The sequence below is a fragment of the Salmo salar genome, chromosome ssa09 (genome assembly GCF_905237065.1).
Source record: "Salmo salar chromosome ssa09, Ssal_v3.1, whole genome shotgun sequence".
Classification (NCBI taxonomy): Eukaryota; Metazoa; Chordata; class Actinopteri; order Salmoniformes; family Salmonidae; genus Salmo; species Salmo salar.
The window spans coordinates 111,319,236-111,339,636 of NC_059450.1; the positions used below are offsets into that span (position 1 = coordinate 111,319,236).

At 44.0% G+C, this 20,401-nt stretch overlaps 1 protein-coding gene across 1 annotated transcript; it reads right to left on the minus strand.

Annotated features, from left to right (window-relative positions):
* Nucleotides 1-75: 75 nt before the first annotated feature.
* LOC123724140 (protocadherin Fat 4) lies at nucleotides 76-18,972 on the minus strand. Its single transcript, XM_045687084.1, has 5 exons — nucleotides 18,548-18,972; nucleotides 17,178-17,430; nucleotides 16,365-16,709; nucleotides 1,142-1,569; nucleotides 76-438 (listed from the first exon to the last, which is right to left on the minus strand). The coding sequence occupies exons 1-5, from the start codon at nucleotides 18,629-18,631 to the stop codon at nucleotides 157-159; spliced, it is 1,392 nt and encodes a 463-aa protein (XP_045543040.1). The 5' UTR covers nucleotides 18,632-18,972; the 3' UTR covers nucleotides 76-156.
* Nucleotides 18,973-20,401: the final 1,429 nt, after the last annotated feature.

Here is a 20,401-nt window from a genome sequence, read left to right on the forward strand (position 1 = left end):
AGGCCACTCTACTGCAAATGTTTGTCTATGGAGATTGCAGGGCTGTGGCTGAAATAGCCAAATCCACAAATTTGAAGGGGTGTCCACATACTTTTGTATATATAGTGTACATTAAATGTAATCCCAATATCTCTTGTCTGACCCTGGGACAGCTCATTACTGCACCTGTCCATTAGACCCATTGTCTTTCTTGTGACCCTGGGACAGCTTATAGTACCACACCTGTCCATTAAAGCCAATGTCCCCATCCAGAGCACGGAGCTGCAACAGGCTGGTTCCTCTGGGGGTATCCTCTCTGAGTGCCAGGCTGTAGTAGTTGTGTGTGAACTCTGGGTTGTGATCGTTGGCGTCCTCTACATGCACTGCTAGGTTCATAGAGGAGGCCAGCGGAGGAGAGCCTCTGTCTGTGGCTGTCACAGTGACAGTCAGCGTATCCAACTGAATTTACATGACATTTACATTTCAGTCATTTAGCAGACCATTAAGTTAAAGGGGAAGTTTACTATTTGACTATTTAATGTTAGATGGTTCCTCACCCTGAGATCAGTTTATGGCTTGGTTTACTTTAAACAGCCAGTTTAAATTTCAGCTAACTTTAACTAGCAAAACATCTGTGGGAGTGATAGGGGCATGGGGCACACAGGTGACAAGGTCACCTTTTATGTAACGTCAAACCAAGTAATTGCATTGATTTTAGTAGGTTTCAGTGCTAGTGATGATTAAAGTTAGCTGAAGTTTGTAATGGCTTTTTAAAGAAAACCAAACCATGGATTACTGTTTCTCCTGACCCATAAACGATTTTCAGGGTGAGGAACCTTCAAAATGAAAATATACATTTAGTTAAGTTTATTAGCAGATATTCAACTAAAAGAAGTAAGGTACTGGGGTCTAGTCTAGTAGTAGTGTTGCCAATCCTGTACTATGCATGGCCTCTAGCAGTGGGGGTTTGCCACTAGTATGTCCTCTATTTGTCTCAGATGCATCACATCCCCAATCCCAGTAAAAAGATTCTAAATTGAAAGAAACCTACTTAAGTAGGTAACATTACCACATAATAATGATCAATGAAAGTAAAACCATGCCACTATCAGCAAAATCAGTGCTAGAAAGAGTAAAAAGTTTAAAAGTACAGTCAATTTACCTGCTCTCGGTCCAGAGGCTGTTGCAAGTACAGACGACCATTAGTACGGTTGATACTGAACACACTGACTGACGTGTCCTCCAGGGTGTAGACGACGTCCCCGTTGGATCCTGAGTCCACATCCACTGCCTGTATCACCATGACAACAGCCTGGAGAGCAGTGTCTTCTGGGATGGTGACACTACCGGCTGACGTGAAAGACGGCATGTTGTCGTTTATATCATCTACATTGATGACAACACGTGCTGTGGCAGTGAGGCGTCTAGAAATGGACAGAGCACGATCGGTGGCCTGGACTGTCAGACGGTAGTCTGAGCTGCTCTCTCTGTCTAACTCTATGTTTAGGCAGAGAGCACCGTCTGGATTGACCAAGAATGTAGTGTCGCCATCTTCGGCTGTCACTTCTATGTCCACCTCTCCGTTCATACCTGACAGACAACATCAAGGAGGATTATTCAATACTTAGGATAGGATATCTGAAAGATACATCATCTATAATATCATGTAGTCTACCAATAAAATGGTGGTGTATGTAGTAGGGTGTTTGATTTATTATTTCTGGGTTTTGGTCTATGTTCTATGTTTTGTATTTCTATGTTTAGGTTGATGGGGGGGGGGGGGTGGACTTTTAATTGGAGGCAGGTGCTTTCTCGTTGCCTCTGATTGTCCTATATATGGGTAATTGTTTGGTTTGGTTTGTGGTGGGAGATTGTTTCTTGTTTTGCCTGTGTGAGCCTGACAAGACTTTTGTTGTTTGTGCGTTCTTCGTTTTGTTATTTTGGTGTTCTCTTTATTTAAAATAAATAACAAGATGAGCATCCACATTCCTGCTGCGTTTTGGTCCTCTATTCCCAACGACAGCTGTTACAATATATATTTTTCTTCATCAATCTACACACAATAATCCATAATGACAAAGCAAAAACAGGTTTTTAGACATTTTTGCAAATGAATAAAAATAAAACATTTACATAAGTATTCAGAGCCTTCATTCAGTACTTTGTTGAAGCACCTTTGGTAGCGATTACAGCCTCAAGGCTTCTAGGGTATGACGCTACAAGCTTTACACACCTATATTTGGGGAGTTTCTCCCATTCTTCTCTGCAGATCTTCTCAAGCTCTGTCAGGTTGGATGAGGAGCGTCGCTGCACAGCTATTTTCAGGTCTCTCCAGAGATGTTTGATCAGGTTCAAGTCTGGGCTCTGGCTGTGGACAATGAGATTTGTACCGAAGCCACTCCTGCGTTGTCTTTGCTGTGTGCCCAGGGTCGTTGTCCTGTTGGAAGGTGAACCTTCCAACAGGAAGTTCATCGTTCACTCGATCCTGACTAGTCTCCCAGTCCCTGCTGCTGAAAAACATCCCCACAGCATGATGCTGCAACCACCATGCTTCACCGTAGGTATGGTGCCAGGTTTCCTCCAGACGTGACGATTGGCATTCAGGCCAAAGAGTTTAATCTTGGTTTCATCAGACGAGAGAATCTTGTTTCTCATGGTTGGAGAATCCTTTAGGTGCCTTTTGGCAAACTCCAAGCGGGCTGTCAGTTTTAGGAGGAGTCTTGGTGGGTTCCAAACCTCTTCCATTTAGAATGATGGAGGCCACTGTGTTCTTGGGGACCTTCAATGCTACAGAAATGTAGCATCGAAGGGACCTTATATAGACAGGTGTGTGCCTTTCCAAAATATGTCCAATCAATTGAATTTTCCACAGGTGGATTCCAATCAAGGATGATCAATGGAAACAGGATGGACCTGAGCTCAAATGAGTCTCAGCAAAGTGTCTGAATACTTACGTAAATAAGGTATTTGTTTTTTATTTTTAATACATTCACAAACATTTCTAAAAACTTGTTTTTGCTTTGTCATTACTGTGTGTAGATTGACGATTTATTTGTATTTAATCCATTTTAGAATAAGACTGTAATGTAACAAAATGTGGAAAAAGTCAAGGGGTCTGAATACTTTCCAAATGCACTGTATGTAGTGTGTGATCTGCCTTTAGACTATGTTGTCTGGCATCTTTGTATTGCATATAGACACTGCAAACCACTTACTCTCACATAGAGGCTAAGAGGAAGTGAAGAATTGTTCAAATAAAATGATCTTAGTTGTAACCTAAAGTGTCTTGTTAAAACAACACTTATATGGAAGGGATTACACATAGTAAAATATGTAAGCATACTAAAAGAAGCTGCATACAGACAACACAGTTCACAGAGAAAGCAGTGGAACTACTCCAGGTATTCAATCCACTGGACAAGTAATCCCACCAACATCTTGGATAGTGCATCATTCTGCTTCTCAATCATTTATCTCACTGGATCAATTGACGTTCACTGGATAAAACAGAACTCGACTGGACAAGACTGAAAGTGATTCCCTTGGACAAACTCCAGGACCAGCATCACCATTACCTTCTAACGGATCAGTGTCTCTTCTTCACAATAAAAATGAGGCTGGTCTTTGTTCAACTGGGACTATTCGTGGTTTGTTTGGATCTTTGAATCCTGGGGTTGGTTGAATAAAAATGCATCCTCTAGGATCAGTCCATCTGGTACTGGAAGCGCATCCCTCAAACTCAACTTCTCTATTGTTCCCTCAAACTCTGTCTCGAGATTAAGAATGGATCTAAAATGAAATCAAATTTTATTTGTCACATGATGCGAATACAACAGTTATTACTTACATACAAGCCCTTAATTAACCAACAATGCAGTTAAGATTTTTTGTTGTTGAAATATAACAAATAATTAAGGAGCAACAATAAAATAACATTAGCGAGGCTATAAACAGGGGGTACCAGTACAGAGGCAATGTGTGGAGGCACCAGTTAGTTGAGGTAATTGAGGTAATATGTACATGTAGGTAGAGGTAAAGTGACTATGCATGGATAATAAACAGAGAGTGGCAGCAGAGTAAAAATGGAGGGGTGGGGACAATGCAAATAGCCTGGGTAGCCATTTGATTAACTGTTGAGGAGTCTTATGGCTTGGGGGTAGAAGCAGTTAAGAAGCTTTTTGACCTAGACTTGGCGCTCCGGTACCGCTTTCCATGCAAGAGCAAGGAGAACAGTCTATGACTAGGGTGGCTGGAGTCCTTGGAAATTTTTAGGGCCTTCCTCTGACATCGCCTGGTATAGATGTCCTGGATGGCAGGAAGCTTGGCCTCGGTGATGTACTGAACATTACGCACTACCCTCTGTAGCGTATTGCGGTCGGAGGCCGAGCAGGTACCATACCAGGCAGTGATGCAACCAGTCAGGATGCTCTCGATGGTGCACCGTAGAACGTTTAGAGGATCTGAAGACCCATGCCAAATCTTTTCAGTCTCCTGAGGGGGAATAGGCATTGTCGTTCCCTCTTCACGGCAGTCTTGGTGTGCTTGGACCATGTTAGTTTGTTGGTGATGTGGACACCAAGGAACTTGAAGTTCTCAACCTGCTCCACTACAGCCCCGTTGATGAGAATGGGGGTGTGCTCGGTCCTCATTTTCCTGTAGTCCACAATCATCTCCTTTGTCTTGTTCACGTTGAGGGAGAGGTTGTTGTCCTGGCACCACACTGCCAGGTCTCTGACCTCCTCCCTACAGGCTGTCTCATCATTGTCAGTGATCAGGCTTACCACTGTTGTGTCGTCGGCAAATTTAATGATTGTGTTGGAGTCGTGCTTGGCCATGCAGTCATGGGTGAACAGGGAGTACAGGAGGGGACCGAGCACGCACCCCTTAGGGGCCCCTGAGTTGAGGATCAGCGTGGCAGATGTGTTGTTACCTACCCTTACCACCTGGGGGCTGCCCGTCAGGAAGCCCAGGATCCAGTTGCAGAGGTACAGTTGAAGTCGGAAGTTTACATACACCTTAAACTCATTTTTTCACAATTCCTGACATTTAATCCTAATAAGAAATCCCTGTTTTAGGTCAGTTAGGAGGACCACTTTATTTTGATTTATTTCAGCTTTTATTTCTTTCATCACATTCCCAGTGGGTCAGAAGTTTACATACACTCAATTAGTATTTGGTAGCATTGCCTTTAAATTGTTTAACTTGGGTCAAATGTTTTGGGTAGCCTTCCACAAGCTTCCCACAATAAGTTGGGTGAATTTTGGCCCAATCCCGCCTGACAGAGCTGGTGTACCTGAGTCAGGTTTGTAGGCCTCCTTGCTCGCACACGCTTTTTCAGTTCTGCCCACAAATGTTCTATAGGATTGAGGTCAGGGCTTTGTGATGGCCACTCCAATACCTTGACTTTGTTGTCCTTAAGCCATTTTGCCACAACTTTGGAAGTATGCTTGGGGTCATTGTCCATTTGGAAGACCCATTTGCGACCAAGCTTTAACTTCCTGACTGATGTCTTGAGATGTTGCTTCAATATATCCACCTAATTTTCCTTCCTCATGATGCCATCTATTTTGTGAAGTGCACCAGTCCCTTCTGCAGCAAAGCACCGCCACAACATGATGCTGCCACCCCCGTGCTTCACGGTTGGTATGGTAGTCTCCGGCTTGCAAGCCTCCCCCTTTGTCCTCCAAACATAATGATGGTCATTATGGCCAAACAGTTATATTTTTGTTTCATCAGACCAGAGGACATTTCTCCAAAAAGTACGATCTTTGTCCCCATGTGCAGTTGCAAACCGTAGTCTGTTTTTTTATGGCGGTTTTGGAGCAGTGGCTTCTTCCTTGCTGAGCCGCCTTTCAGGTTATGTCGATATAGGACTAGTTTTACTGTGGATATAGATACTTTTGTACCTGTTTCCGCTAGCATCTTCACAAGGTCCTTTGCTGTTGTTCTGGGATTGATTTGCACTTTTCGCACCAAAGTACGATTATCTCTAGGAGACAGAACGCGTCTTCTTCCTGAGCGGTATGATGGCTGCGTGGTCCCAGGGTGTTTCTACGTACGTACTATTGTTTGCACAGATGAACGTGGTACCTTCAGGCGTTTGGAAATTGCTCCAAAGGATGAACCAGACTTGTGGAGGTCTACAATTTTTTTGGCTGATTTCTTTTGATTTTCCCATGATGTCAAGCAAAGAGGCACTGAGTTTGAAGGTAGGCCTTGAAATACATCCACAGGTACACCTCCAATTGACTCAAATTATGTCAATTAGCCTAACAGAAGCTTCTAAAGCCATGACATCATTTTCTGTAATTTTCCAAGCTGTTTAAAGGCACAGTCAACTTAGTGTATGTAAACTTCTGACCCACTGGAATTGTGATACAGTTAATTATAAGTGAAATAATCTGTCTGCAAACAATTGTTGAAAAAATTACTTGTGTAATGCACAAAGTAGATGTCCTAACCGACTTGCCAAAACTATAGTTTGTTAACAAGAAATTTGCAGAGTGGTTGAAAAACAAGTTTTAATGACTCCAACATAAGTGTATGTAAACTTCCCACTTCAACTGTAGGTGCTTAGTCCCAGGGTCCTCCCGAGTGGCGCAGCGGTCTAAGGCACTGCGTCTCAGTGCTAGAGGCGTCACTACAGACCCTGGTTCAATTCCATGCTGTATCACAACCGCCCGTAATTGGGAGTCCCATAGGGCGGCGCACAATTGGCCCAGCGATATTAGGGTTTGGCCAGTGTAGGCAGTCATTGCAAATAAGAAATTGTTCTTAACTGACTTGCCTTGTTAAATAAAAAAATTTAAAAAGTAGTGATGAGTTTTGAGGGCACTATGGTGTTGAATGCTGAGCTGTAGTCAATGAATAGCATTCTCACATAGGTGTTCCTTTTGTCCAGGTGGGAAAGGGCAGTGTGGAGTGCAATAGAGATTGCATCATCTGTGGATCTGTTAGGGTGGTATGCAAATTGGAGTGGGTCTAGGGTTTCTGGGATAATGGTATTGATGTGAGCCATGACCAGCCTTTCAAAGCACTTCATGGCTACAGATGTGAGTGCGTCAGGTCGGTAGTCATTTAGGCTGGTTACCTTAGGGTTCTTGGGCACAGGGACTATGGTGATATGCTTGAAACATTTTGGTTTTACAGACTAAGTCAGGGACAGGTTGAAAATGTCAGTGAAGACACTTGCCAGTTGGTCTGCGCATGCTTGGAGTACACGTCCTGGTAATCCGTCTGACCCTGCGGCCTTGTGAATGTTCACCTGTTTAAAGGTCTTACTCACATTGGCTACGGAGAGCGTGATCACACAGTCGTCAGGAACAGCAATCAGGATCTGTGCTGCAGTCTGCCGCTCTCTCTCAATTGTACGCCCTATAGCAACTTGACCCAAAGGGCTGTCCCTGGCACCTTCAAGTGGCTGTCCATTGTGAGGAAACACTCTCTGTCCTGCTATGTGTGTTACAATTCATCACTTCTATCGAACACCTTCAATGACCAGACTAATCTGGAGGAACTGTCCATTATGAACTACAGGCTTTCAGTCATGGCACTCGGCGCATTGGGAGGGATCCCTCTTTTAAAGAAACACAAAGTTGACAGCTGTACACAGGATTTGCTTTGTAGGATAGTAAATATGTCACAGTCACTGATGACCCTGGACTTTGAATCAGGGGGTATAGCCATTTTGAAACACCAAAACTGCTCTGACACAAATGGAACTTTTCTTGTCTTCGAGGTGTTTCTTTACTTCCCTAATTCATGTTGTTTGGATAATGATGCATTTAAATGCTTTGATAACATATCACTTCTCTATTTGGCTGGTATTGATGAGCCACAGACACAGCTGCTACAATCTGGTATCAGCAGATTGGATCATTTCTTTCGACAAGAAAAGCATTTATTTTGAGTCTGTGAAATTATATTCGAACTATTGATCACACAACTTGATGTAAGTCACCATAAAACATAAACTACTCAACGTCTGCATTGAGAAACTGTCAGGGGGTCAAGGTGCTCCGTCACTGGCAAGTTTCTCCTGGTGTTAATGCCAGAGTTAATCCTAGCTTGACTCATTTGTAGGATCTCACAGACATCACAGTTTCTGTTCATTCTGATGTTTACATTTCCATTTGCTTTCTGACTTTCAAAAGAGTCATGTCACGTGGCTGAAGAGACTTCCTATGCCTGGCAATCAAATCACAAACATCTCCTCAGAGCAGTTCTACTGCTTGATTAATCTGGAACAGATGGCATTAGATGTGAATGATATCCCCACTATTGTAAACTTCCCATTTAAAGGGATAATTCGGGATTCTGATCCCTTAGGCTTCATGCCCAAACCGTGATCTTTCAGGACTGCTGGAGGCCATTCTTCCAGTCGGTCATCAGCCTCACAGTCATAACAGTGCGTTTCCTGTGTGGGTCTGACTTCGTCACCAAGAAATTCTCCTCGCCGGAGTATTTTGACTTCCAGTCATGGTTCTCAGCAGAGTTTGTGGATATGACTGACCTGAACAGTCTTGTGTAGCTGAGGTATGTATATATTGATTGATCTGTTTGTTAAAACATGAATAACAGAACAATAATTACTTAGCTGGTATTTACTAGGAAAGTATTAGGTATCAATGGGTACTTACTTTCTGGTCCTTCGACAATTGGTAACTATCTGTTAACAAATAGTACAGATACATGATTCCTAGACTTTCATTGTATAATTACCATTTTACCAGAGCCCCTGACCAGCCTGAGGTACACTATACAGTGCATTCAGAAAGTATTCAGACCCCTTGACTTTTTCCAACTTTTGTTACGTCTTGTTCTCAAATGGATTAAATAAAATACATCTATATCAGTCTACACACAATAACCCATAATGACAAAGTGAAAACAGGTTTAATTTGTTTAGCTAATTTATAAAAAATACAAAACAGATATATCTTTATTACATAAGTATTCAGACCCTTTGCTATGAGACTTGAAATTGAGCTCAGGTGCATCCTGTTTCCATTGATCATCCTTGAGATGTTTCTACAACTTGATTGAAGTCCACCTGTGGTAAATTCAATTGATTGGACATAATTTGGATAGGCACACACCCGTCTATGTAATGTCCCACGGTTGACAGTGCATGTCAGAGCAAAAACCAAGCCATGAGGTCGAAGGAATTGTTCGTAGAGCTCCGAGACAGGATTGTGTTGAGGCACAGATCTGGTGAAGGGTACCAAAACATTTATGCAGCATTGAAGGTCCCCAAGAACACAGTGGCCTCCATCATTCTTAAATGGAAGAAGTTTGTAACTACCAAGAGTCTTCCTAGAACTGGCCGCCTGGCCAAACGGAGCAATCGGGGGAGAAAGGCCTTAGCGAGGGAGGTGACCAAGCATCCGATGGTCACTCTGATAGTGCTCCAGAGTTCCTCTGTGGAGATGGGAGAACCTTCCAGAAGGACAACCATCTCTGCAGCACTCCACCAATCAGGCCTTTATGGTAGAGTGGCCAGACGGAAGCCACTCCTCAGTAAAAGGCACCTAAAGGACTCTCAGACCATGAGAAACAAGATTCTCTGGTCTGATGAAACCAAGATTGACCTCTTTGGCCTGAATACCAAGTGTCACGTCTGGAGGAAACGTGGCTGCATCATGCTGTGGGGATGTTTTTCAGCGGCAGGGATGGGAGACTAGTCAGGGTCGAGGGAAAGATGAACGGAGCAAAGTACAGAGAGATCCTTGATGAAAACCTGCTCCAGAGCGCTCAGGACCACATACTGGGGTGAAGGTTCACCTTGCAACAGGACAACAACCCCAAGCACACAGCCAAGACAATGCTGGAGTGGCTTCTGGACAACTCTCTGAATGTCCTTGAGTGTCCCAGCCAGAGCCCGGACTTGAACGCGATTGAACATCTCTGGAGAGACCTGAAAATAACTGTGCAGCGACACTCCCCATCCAACCTTGAGAGGAATGGGAGAAACTCTCCAAATACAGATGTACCAAGCTTGCAGCGTCATACCCAAGAAGACTCGAGGCTGTAATCGATGCCAAAGGTGCTTCAATAAAGTACTGAGTAAAGGGTCTGAATACATAAGTAAATGTGATATGTTTTGTATTTTTAATACATTGGCAAAAATGTCTAAAAAACTGTTTTTGCTTTGTCTTTATGGGGCATTTTTTATTTAACCTTTTATTTAACCAGGTAGGCCAGTTGAGAACAAGTTCTCATTTACAACTGCGACCTGGTCAAAATAAAGCAAAGCAGTGTGACTAAAACAACAACACAGAGTTACACAAACACAAACAAACGTACAGCCAATAACACAATAGAAAAAAAATGACAAATCTATGTACAGTGTGTGCAAATGAAAAAGAGTAGGGAGGTAGGTAATAAATAGGCCATAGAGGCGAAATAATTACAATTTAGCATTAACACTGGAGTGATAGATGTGCAGATGATGATGTGCAAGTAGAGATACTGGAGTGCAAAAGAGCAAGAGGGTAAGTAATAATATGGGGATGAGGTAGTTGGGTGTGCTCTTTACAGATGGACTGTGTACAGGTACAGTGATTGGTAAGCTGCTCTGACAGCTGATGCTTAAAGTTATAGAGGGAGATAAGACTCCAGCTTCAGTGATTTTTGCAATTTGTTCCAGTCATTGGCAGCAGAGAACTGTAAGGAAAGGCGGCCAAAGGAAGTGTTGGATTTGGGGATGACTAGTGAAATATACCTGCTGGAGCACGTGCTACAGGTGGGTGTTGCGATGGTGACCAGTGAGCTGAGATAAGGAGGGGCTTTACCTAGCAAAGACTTATAGATGACCTGGAGCCAGTGGGTTTGGAGACGAATATGTAGTGAGGGCCAACCAACGAGAGCATACAGGTCGCAGTGGTGGGTAGTATATGGGGCTTTGGTGACAAAACGGATGGGACTGTGATAGACTGCATCCAATTTGCTGAGTAGAGTGTTGGAGGCTATTTTGTAAATGACATCGCCGAAGTCAAGGATCGGTAGGATAGTCAGTTTTACGAGGGTATGTTTGGCAGCATGACTGAAGGAGGCTTTGTTGCGAAATAGGAAGCCGATTCTAAATGTAATTTTGGATTGGAGATGCTTAATGTGAGTCTGGAAGGAGAGTTTACAGTCTAACCAGACACCTAGGTATTTGTAGTTGTCCAGATACTCTAGGTTAGAACTGTCCAGAGTAGTGATGCTAGTTGGGCGGGAGGGTGCGGGCAGCAATCGGTTGAAGAGCATGCATTTAGTTTTACTAGCATTTAAAAGCAGTCGGAGCCCACGGGAGGAGTGGCATTGAAGCTCGTTTGGAGGTTTGTTAGCACAGTGTCCAAAGAAGGGCAGGATGTATACAGAATGGTGTCGTCTGCGTAGAGGTGGATCAGAGAATCACCAGCAGCAAGAGCGACATCATTGATATATACAAAGAAGAGAGTCGACCCGAGAATTGAACCCTGTGGCACCCACATAGAGACTGCCAGAGGTCCGGACAACAGGCACTCCGATATGACACACTGAACTCTATCTGAGAGTAGTTGGTGAACCAGGCGAGACAGTCATTTGAAAAGCCAAGGCTATTGAGTCTGCCAATGATTGCGAATGTGGTGATTGACAGAGTCGAAAGCCTTGGCCAGGTCGATGAAGACGGCCGCACAGTACTGTCTTTTATCGATGGCGGTTATGATATCTTTTAGGACCTTGAGCGTGGCTGAGGTGCACCTATGACCAGCTCTGAAACCAGATTGCATAGTGGAGAATGTACGGTGGGATTCGAAATGGTTGGCGATCTGTTTGTTAACTTGGCTTTCGAAGATTTTAGAAAGGCAGGGCAGGATGGATATAGGTCTATAACAGTTTGGGTCTAGAGTGTCTCCCCAGACCAGTCGTGATGGATCGGCGGGAATTGACCAGGCTGAGGCTGGCTGATGTCCGAGATAACGGTGATGACCGCTAGCAGTGGCAAACTGACTAGCGGACATCAGCCAGCCTCAGCCCGGTCAATTCTCGCCGATCCATCACGACTGGTCTGCCAACGTAACCGTCCGAGGGGGTTTCAACAGGCTCTTCCGGTGCGACGTCCCCCTGAGGCCCATCTGCTAGCCCTGGCCTGCTAGCTGTCTGAATCGCCGTGTCGCAAGCTCGCCTAGCTACTCACTGGACCCTATGATCACTAGCTAGTAGCTAGTTAGCTTCTGATGGGGATTCCGGTTCTAAAGTATAAAAAAAATAGCAGATCCATACCACATTGGGTGAGACAGGTTGCAGGAGAGTATGTTCAGTCCATAGATGGAAATTGAGATAAAAAATATTTAAAAAATGTATACGAAATATATACGAAGAAAACTATATATACACGGGACGGGACAAGACAAAACAGACGCCCGACTGCTACGCCATCTTGGACTAAATTGAGATCCATACCACACTGGGTATTCCCGCCGATCCATCACGACTGGTCTGCCGACGTAACCGTCCGAGGGGGTTTCAACAGATTGATGAGGAAAAAATGTATTTTATAGATTTTAGAATAAGGCTGTAACGTAACAAAATGTGGAAAAAGTCAACGGGTCTGAATACTTTCCCAATGCACTGTATATACAAAAGTATGTGGAACATCCGTTGCTAACAGGTGTATCAAATTGAGCACACAGCCATGCAATCGCTATAGACAAACATTGGCAGTAGAACAACCTTACTGAAGAGCTCAATGACTCAACTTGGCACCGTCATAGGATGCCACCTTTCCAACAAGTTCATCAAATTTCTGCCCTACTAAAGCTCCCCCGGTCAACTGTAAGCGCTGTTATTGTGAAGTGGAATTGTCTAGGAACAACAGCGGCTCAGCTGCGAAGTGGTAGGCCACACAAGCTCACAGAACGTGACCGCTGAAGCATGTAGCGCGTCAAAATCGCCTGTCCTCGGTTGCAACACTGACTACCGAGTTCCAAACTGCTTCTGGAAGCAACGTCAGCATAAGAACTGTTCATCAGGAGCTTCATGAAATGGGTTTCCATGGCTGAGCATCCACACACAAGCCTAAGATCACCATCCGCCATTGGATTCTGGAGCAGTGGAGACACGTTCTCTGGATTGATGGATCACACTTCACCATCTGGCAGTCCGATGAACAACTCTGGGAATGCTACCTGCCCGAATCCATAGTGCCAGCTTTAAAGTTTGGGGGAGGAGGAATAATGGTCTAGGGCTGTTTTTCATGGTTTGGGCAAGGCCCCTTAGTTCCAAGTGAAGGGAAATCTTAACGCTACAGCATACTCTGACATTCTAGATGATTCTGTGCTTGACTGGCCTGCACAGAGCCCTAACCTCAACCCCATCGAACACCTTTGGTATGAATTGGAACACTGACTGCGAGCCAGGCTTAATCGCCCAACATCAATGCCCGACCACACTAATGCTCTTGTGGCTGAATGGAAGCAAGTCCCCGCGGCAATTTTCCAACATCTAGTGGAAAGCCTTCCAAGAAGAGTGGAGGCTATTATAGCAACAAAAGGGGGACCAACTCTATATTAATGCCCATGATTTTGGAGATGTTCGACAAGCAGGAGTCCGCATTCTTTGGTCATAAATTGAACCTTTATTTAACTAGGCAAGTCAGTTAAGAACAAATTCTTATTTACAATGACCGGCCAAAACACCGGATGACGCTGGGCCAATTGTGCGCCGCTCTATGGGACTCTCAATCACGGCTGGTTGTGATACAGCCTGGAATTGAACCAGGGTGTCTGTAGTGACGCCTCTAACACTGAGATGCAGTGCTTTAGACCACTCGCGCCACTCGGGATCTCACAGCCTGGCTGGATAACTGGGTCAGGGGACAGAGACATGTCCAGGTCATTTTATGGAATGATGGGGAACCGGAGATTACATGTAAAAATTAAAGTGGCATCCCCAGGTACTTGGAGACCAACTTTTCCCTGGACGTGGGCTTTGTCCTGTTCCTCTGCTTAATCCTGGGCCTGCTCCTCTTCATGCTGTTGGTGCTGCTCCATCAGCTGGCCGGGGACTACCTGCTGGCCTTCCGCCACATCATCGATGGCTAGCTGGAGGAGGCTGTGCGGAGACTGTGAGGAGTGGCAACCCCAGGGGGTGCTACCGATACGATGGCTTTGCGTTGTACAGTGGGAGAAACAAGTGCTTGGTGATGGAGCAGCTGCTGCTGGGCCTCCATTCCTGCATCTCTGTCTGCGGCACCCACCAAACCCTGTGTGTGGGGAGTCGTCACTACCTGCACAGTAACTGGTGTTCCCTGGAGCTGCGACTGGCTACCCTCCGTCTGCTGGTGGAGCACAGGGACATTCTCATCCTGGTCTTCCTGGAGGACATCCCATTTTGCCAGCTGTCTGCCTACTACCGGCTGACCAGGCTGGTTAGGACCTACCTGGACTGGCCCCAGGACCCAGGCCTGCAGCCTGCCTTCTAGGACTGCCTGTGGACCAAACTGGCTCCTCCTGAACCAGACCCCAGACAGTGACAGAACACACCCATATACTGATGCACTACCTGCAGGCCTACTGTATCATAACAGCGGTATTTAGAATTTACAGACATGTTGCTTTTTACATTGTGTTCAGTATTACCTGTATTTCGTACCTTTTTTAAAAATCAACATTTTGTGTATACAATTGTCATGACCCCTCCCTTTTGCACACAATCCACCCTGTGTGTAAAGGGTCGTAAAAACTCTAAAATTCCAGGAGAGTCTCTGGCCACATGGCCCATAGAGAGACACAGGAAATTCTTCCAACTCATAGAATTGGAGAGCCAAGCGACATTTTGTGTTCTGGAGAAGGTATGGAAGATTGGTGAAGAATCCAGCTACGAACTGATCCGCTTGGTACCATTTTGTGATACTCAGAAGAGACAATATAGCCATATTACCATAAAACTGTTTATATAATAGACTCAGTTTAAGATTTGCATCATATGGGTGTATGGAATGTATTAATAAGGATAAAGCTTTTGTAAGACATTGAGATGCTATGTACTGATGTAATGTGATAGAATTGTATTTCTGTAACCAAATCTAACTCAGTCATAGGCACGCCCCCACGGACCCATACAGGACCAGGCGTCATTTGACAAGCTGTTCTATGGGCACTATAAAACACCCCCGGATTTACATTTCCCCAGACCAGGCCTACACTCCGTTGGCTAATAGGTTTTACCTTCCAATTCATCTACTGAAAGTGAACCATACCACGTGGTTAACTTTTAGACTATCGATACTGACAGAATAAGAACAAGTCTTTGATATTAATTATTAGTCTGCAGCTAAGTAAATTATATCATTGAACGCGAAGACCAACGAACCAACCATTCGATGACGACATTAATGAATGTCGCTCTGAAAGATCCATTCTAACCGAGAGAGAGAGAGAGAACGCGGACAAAACTCCCCAACAGAACTACTCTCCAACAAGAATCAGAACGACACACTGAGCGTAAATATATATTGATTGCAATTGTTCCCGAATGAGTGAGCCTTCAATTGTCAATTGTTAATATTAATGAACCCTGTGTAACTTCTCAGCCGACCTTTTATGATCCATTGTTCAACAGGCTGACCTGCCTGTTTAGCCAGTAGGGCACATTCCGATACCAATCCTTTGTGACGATAATGACTGTTTGTATGTTTTTCTGTTAATTACTTAGTGTAGTAAATAAATGATTTTAAGACAATTGATGTATGGATGATTTTAGTAAAGACTGGGTTCGTGCAGATACAACAATTTACGACGTTTGGTATGAGACTGGACTAGAGGTAAAATACACCAATTAAACTAGAAGATAATCTGCCTATACTATAATAGAATAGAATATTATAGTACAGGAAAGTTATATTAGTAAAATTATAGCTTTGTAATCTGAATATTCTCCTTGGTGCCCCGATCTCCTAGTTAATTACAATTAAACGATTCATCAGTTTAATCGCGTGATAATAATTACAGAGAGCTAATTGATAAACATATCTTCCGTTTAATGGTACCCCAAAGACACGACACAATATAATAATGGATTTGAAAACTTTGTGTTGTTTTTGTTCTCTCTCACTCAAGAGATAGTTGTTTTATTAGTCATTTGAAATAAGCTCAACTACTGTTGAAATGATCATAGATCCGTGATAAAATGTCCACGTTAATAATAATTGTGATTGATTTAACGTATACAGTAGCGCCTGTTTTCAGCAGACAAGCCTTGATGTGGCTTTGATCATGTGATGGGGCTGACTAGTAAATAAATAAGTAGGACTGAAACTGGTAATGCCTTGTCCGTTTGATACCTAATAAACACAACCTTGGTCTATATAGCACCTGTCTGTGTCAGGTGGTATGTTAAACATGTTGTTCCACACTCACCGTCATCCGCATCAGAGACATTGAGAGAGAGGAAGCAGGTTCCAACAGGGCTGTCCTCTGGTACAGAGACGGAGTAAGAGTCCAGTCTGAACACTGGAAGGTTATCGTTGACATCCAGCACATTAAAATAGACCCTGACTCTGCTGGCCCCTAAGTCCCCATGCTTCACTACCACTGTCAGGATGTAGAGTCTCTGGGTTTCATAGTCCAGGGAGCGTGACAGCAGAAAGTCACCGGAGAGATGGCTGAGCAGGAACAGGCCTTCCCCGTCGTCCTCCAACACAAAGAAGGTGTTTGTCGATCCTTTGCTGTGCTCTCCTGCTTCCACGTTCCCCACTATCGTTCCTGTCAATACATGGAATTAGACAGTACACTCAGGATGAAATTCTCTGATGGGTCTGATAACTTACTATTACCAATGGCTCAGTGGGGTTAAAGTATGGTGCTGGCAACACCAGTGTTGTGTGTTCATTCCCCACTTGGGCCACGCACTCATAATTGGCAATGTTTCATCATCACCATTCTCTAACAGGAGGGAGGTGGAGCACACCAGGAGGTATTTAATCCTCTAACTGAAATAGGCAGGGAGTTGGTGGAATTTCATTTAAAACCATGAGGTTTAAAACATTAAAAGAAATACTGAGCATTAACATCTACCAATAACTTTCTAAGCCGATCAGTCAGTAGGAGTCAGCCTGAAGACTACGTAACTGAGGCATGTGACTCTGGATTAAAGAACAAACATGTATGAACAAGCTTAACTAATCAGCATTTAAATATCTGAGAGAAGGAAAGGAGTAAACACTGCTCTACCTGGTTGTGTGTCCTCTTTCACTTGAAAAGAATAGACAAGTTTGTAGAAGGACAGTGGTGTGAGGCGTCTTTGTGGAGAATGTGTAGCGCCTGGCTTGTTGTTGCCATGCCAATGAGATCTCTGATACCAGGAGGACAGAGGGTGCCGCTCCACCAAGGTCATATTGGACCACTTCTCCTGGTTGCTGGCAGCTTGGCTAGCATCGGCCATATTGGAAAATGGCACTCCATAGAAAAACATGTAGTTGACAACCTGTTAAAACAGACAAAGCACACCCCAATGAAGGCATTAGAGCGGAAACATTCGTGGCAATACAAAAAAGTTCATTGCAAACAGTGTGTGACTTTCCTTTATAAAAAAATCATACAAAACATATAATTAAATGAATGTCCAAATATGTGTGGTTCACTATTTTATATAGAAGCAATAGAATAACTACTCCAGTGTGGATACCACTATATAATTAATGTTGATATTGAGCAACATTTTGAAGGACAAAACATATATGGTAAACTGAAACCTACATCAACCGGAACAGAAGCCTCTTAGTCCCTCAGTCTGACACAAAGAGGAGAAAACAGCCTTTGTGGCATACCTTTTCTGAAGGCAGTAACATAATACTTTGAATTGGAGGCGCTGCACTTTAGCTGCTCCACTTCTTTTTTTATTTCTCTTTCACAGCACCAGAGACCAGTCTTGAATATGTTTCATTCTTCTCCTCCCCCGGGATCCTGCCTTTGACAGTCCCTATAATGCCAACCTGTTCTATTACTTCAGACAGAGTGAGAGGACTCTATAACCGTTTCTGTCTGCTGCTTTCTCAGTCTTTCAATTGGAAAACTTTTCTGTTTGAACAGGAGTTCATAGCCAGCTAACTTTAAAGGTTCAACGCAGCAGTTTGTATCTCAATATCAAATCATTTCTGGGTAACAATGAAGTACCTTACTGTAATTGTTTTCAATTCAAATGGTAAAAAATAATGTGGAAATATATAAAGTACAGGAAATCACATTTTTTTTCTGCACTGCCCCTTTAGGGCAGCTATCATTGAAAATGAATGACTCAAAATGGTACATGTTTTTTTTTCCCTCATGAGAATTATGCATACATTGAAGAATAAAAAGACAAAACAATTAAAAAATTGTGGCACATTATTGGTCACTGACTGGAATTTGGAACCGACTCCAAAGCTACAGTGGACTACAACTAGGCAATACAAGACTAGACCTTTCAGGACCTCAGGTGAAGAATAGAGATAATATGAAAGCAGGTTGAATAAAACAGAAGATGTTATAGAATGCAAAATAACATGTAGGTCTATGGAGCTCTTGAAAGTCCTGAAGGATTGTCGTAATTCGAGGAAACTTACCATTAGATAAAAAATAAAAGTTTTCCATTTGATTAATGATCCAGCAGTGTCCATTTTCGTGATCAAAGACACAATCTTAACCATATGTGCGCAAAGTTACCTCTCCATTGGTGTTTTCACTCAAGTGATGATAGTGAGAAAACCGCATGCATTTAGATCACATAAATGTGTCCTGGGGGTACGGTCCGTGCTGGCGGCATTCATGTAGCCTAGTCAAATAGTTGGTTGCAGCACAGGCAAGGGGAAACTTGTTGGAGCCTATCGCGGGTGAAAAGAGCTAATAATGAGCCGAATGAGCTACAGTCACCTACAATTGAAAGTCTGCCTGAAAATGCTGACCACACCGGTCGCGTTACGTGCGCGAGCGTTGCAAAATAAATTTACACATACATGTTAAGCTTCGAACACACCGACAGCTTCATTGCATTTTGGTACAACAGAATTACATTAATTTCCAATGAAACGCTGCGTTTCAAATCAAACCAAATCAAATTGTATTAGTCACATGCACCGAATACAACAGTGAAATGTTTACTTAGGAGCCCCTAACCAACAGTGCAGTTTCAAAAAATATATGGATAAGAGATAAAAGTAACAAGTAATTAAAGGGCAGCAGTCAAAAATAACAATATGTACAGGGGGGTGCTGGTACAGAGTCATTGTGCGGGGCACCGGTTAGTTGAGGTAGTATGTACATGTAGGTAGAGTTATTAAAACTACTATGCATAGATGACAACAGACAGTGGTGTGGAGAGGAGGGGGGGGGGGGGGGATGCAAATAGTCTGAGTAGCCATTTGACTTGATGTCCAGGAGTCTTATGGCTTGGGGGTAGAAGCTGTTAAGAAGCCTCTTGGACCTAGACTTGGCGCTCAGGTACCGCTTGTCGTGCGGTAGTAGAGAGAACAGTCTATGACTAGGGTGGCTGGAGTCTTTGACCATTTTTAGGGCCTTCCTCTGACACCGCCTGGTATAGAGGTCCTGGATGGCAGGAAGCTTGGCCCCAGTGATGTACTGGGCCGTTCACACTACCCTCTGTAATGCCTTGTGGTCGGAGGCTGAGCAGTTGCCATACCAGGCAGTGATGCAACCAGTCAGGATGCTCTCGATGGTGCAGTTGTAGAACCTTTTGATGATCTGAGGACCCATGCCAAACCTTTTCAGTCTCCTGAGGGGGAATAGGTTTTGTTGTGCCCTCTTGACGACTGTCTTGGTGTGCTTGGACCATGTTAGTTTGTTGGTGATGTGGACAACAAGGAACTTGAAGCTCTCAACCTGCTCCACTGCAGCCCCATCAATGAGAATGGGGCGTGCTCGGTCCTCTTTTTCCTTTAGTCCACAATCATCTCCTTTGTCTTGATCACGTTTTCGGGAGAGGTTGTTGTCCTGGCACCACACGGCCAGGTCTCAGACCTCCTCCCTATAGGCTGTCTCGTTGTTGTCGGTGGTCAGGCCTACCACTGTTTTGTCATCGGCAAATGTAATGATTGTGTTGGAGTCGTGCCTGGCCGTGCAGCCATGAGTGAACAGGGAGTACAGGAGCGGGCTGAACACGCACCCCTGAGGGGCCCCTGTGTTGAGGATCAGCGTGGCGGATGTGTTGTTACCTACCCTTACCACCTGGGGGCGGCCCGTCAGGAAGTCCAGAATCCAGTTGCAGAGGGAGGTGTTTAGTCCCTTAGCTTATTGATGAGCTTTGAGGGCACTATGGTGTTGAACGCTGAGCTGTAGTCAATGAATAGCATTCTCACATAGGTATTCCTTTTGTCCAGGTGGGAAAGGGCAGTGTGGAGTGCAATAGAGATTGCATCATCTATGGATCTGTTGGGGTGGTATGCAAATTGGAGTGGGTCAAG

What these genes read in the sequence shown, in the direction of transcription:
- LOC123724140 (XM_045687084.1), bottom strand. Translation starts at nt 18,631, where the DNA reads ATGGTTAAGATTGTGTCTTTGATCACGAAAATGGACACTGCTGGATCA. An exon ending in TGTCTCTGATGCGGATGACG is followed by an intron (nt 1,570 to 16,364) that starts GTGAGTGTGGAA and finishes GTTGTCTGTCAG; the next exon opens with GTATGAACGGAGAGGTGGAC. An exon ending in AGCCTCTGGACCGAGAGCAG is followed by an intron (nt 439 to 1,141) that starts GTAAATTGACTG and finishes ATGTAAATTCAG; the next exon opens with TTGGATACGCTGACTGTCAC.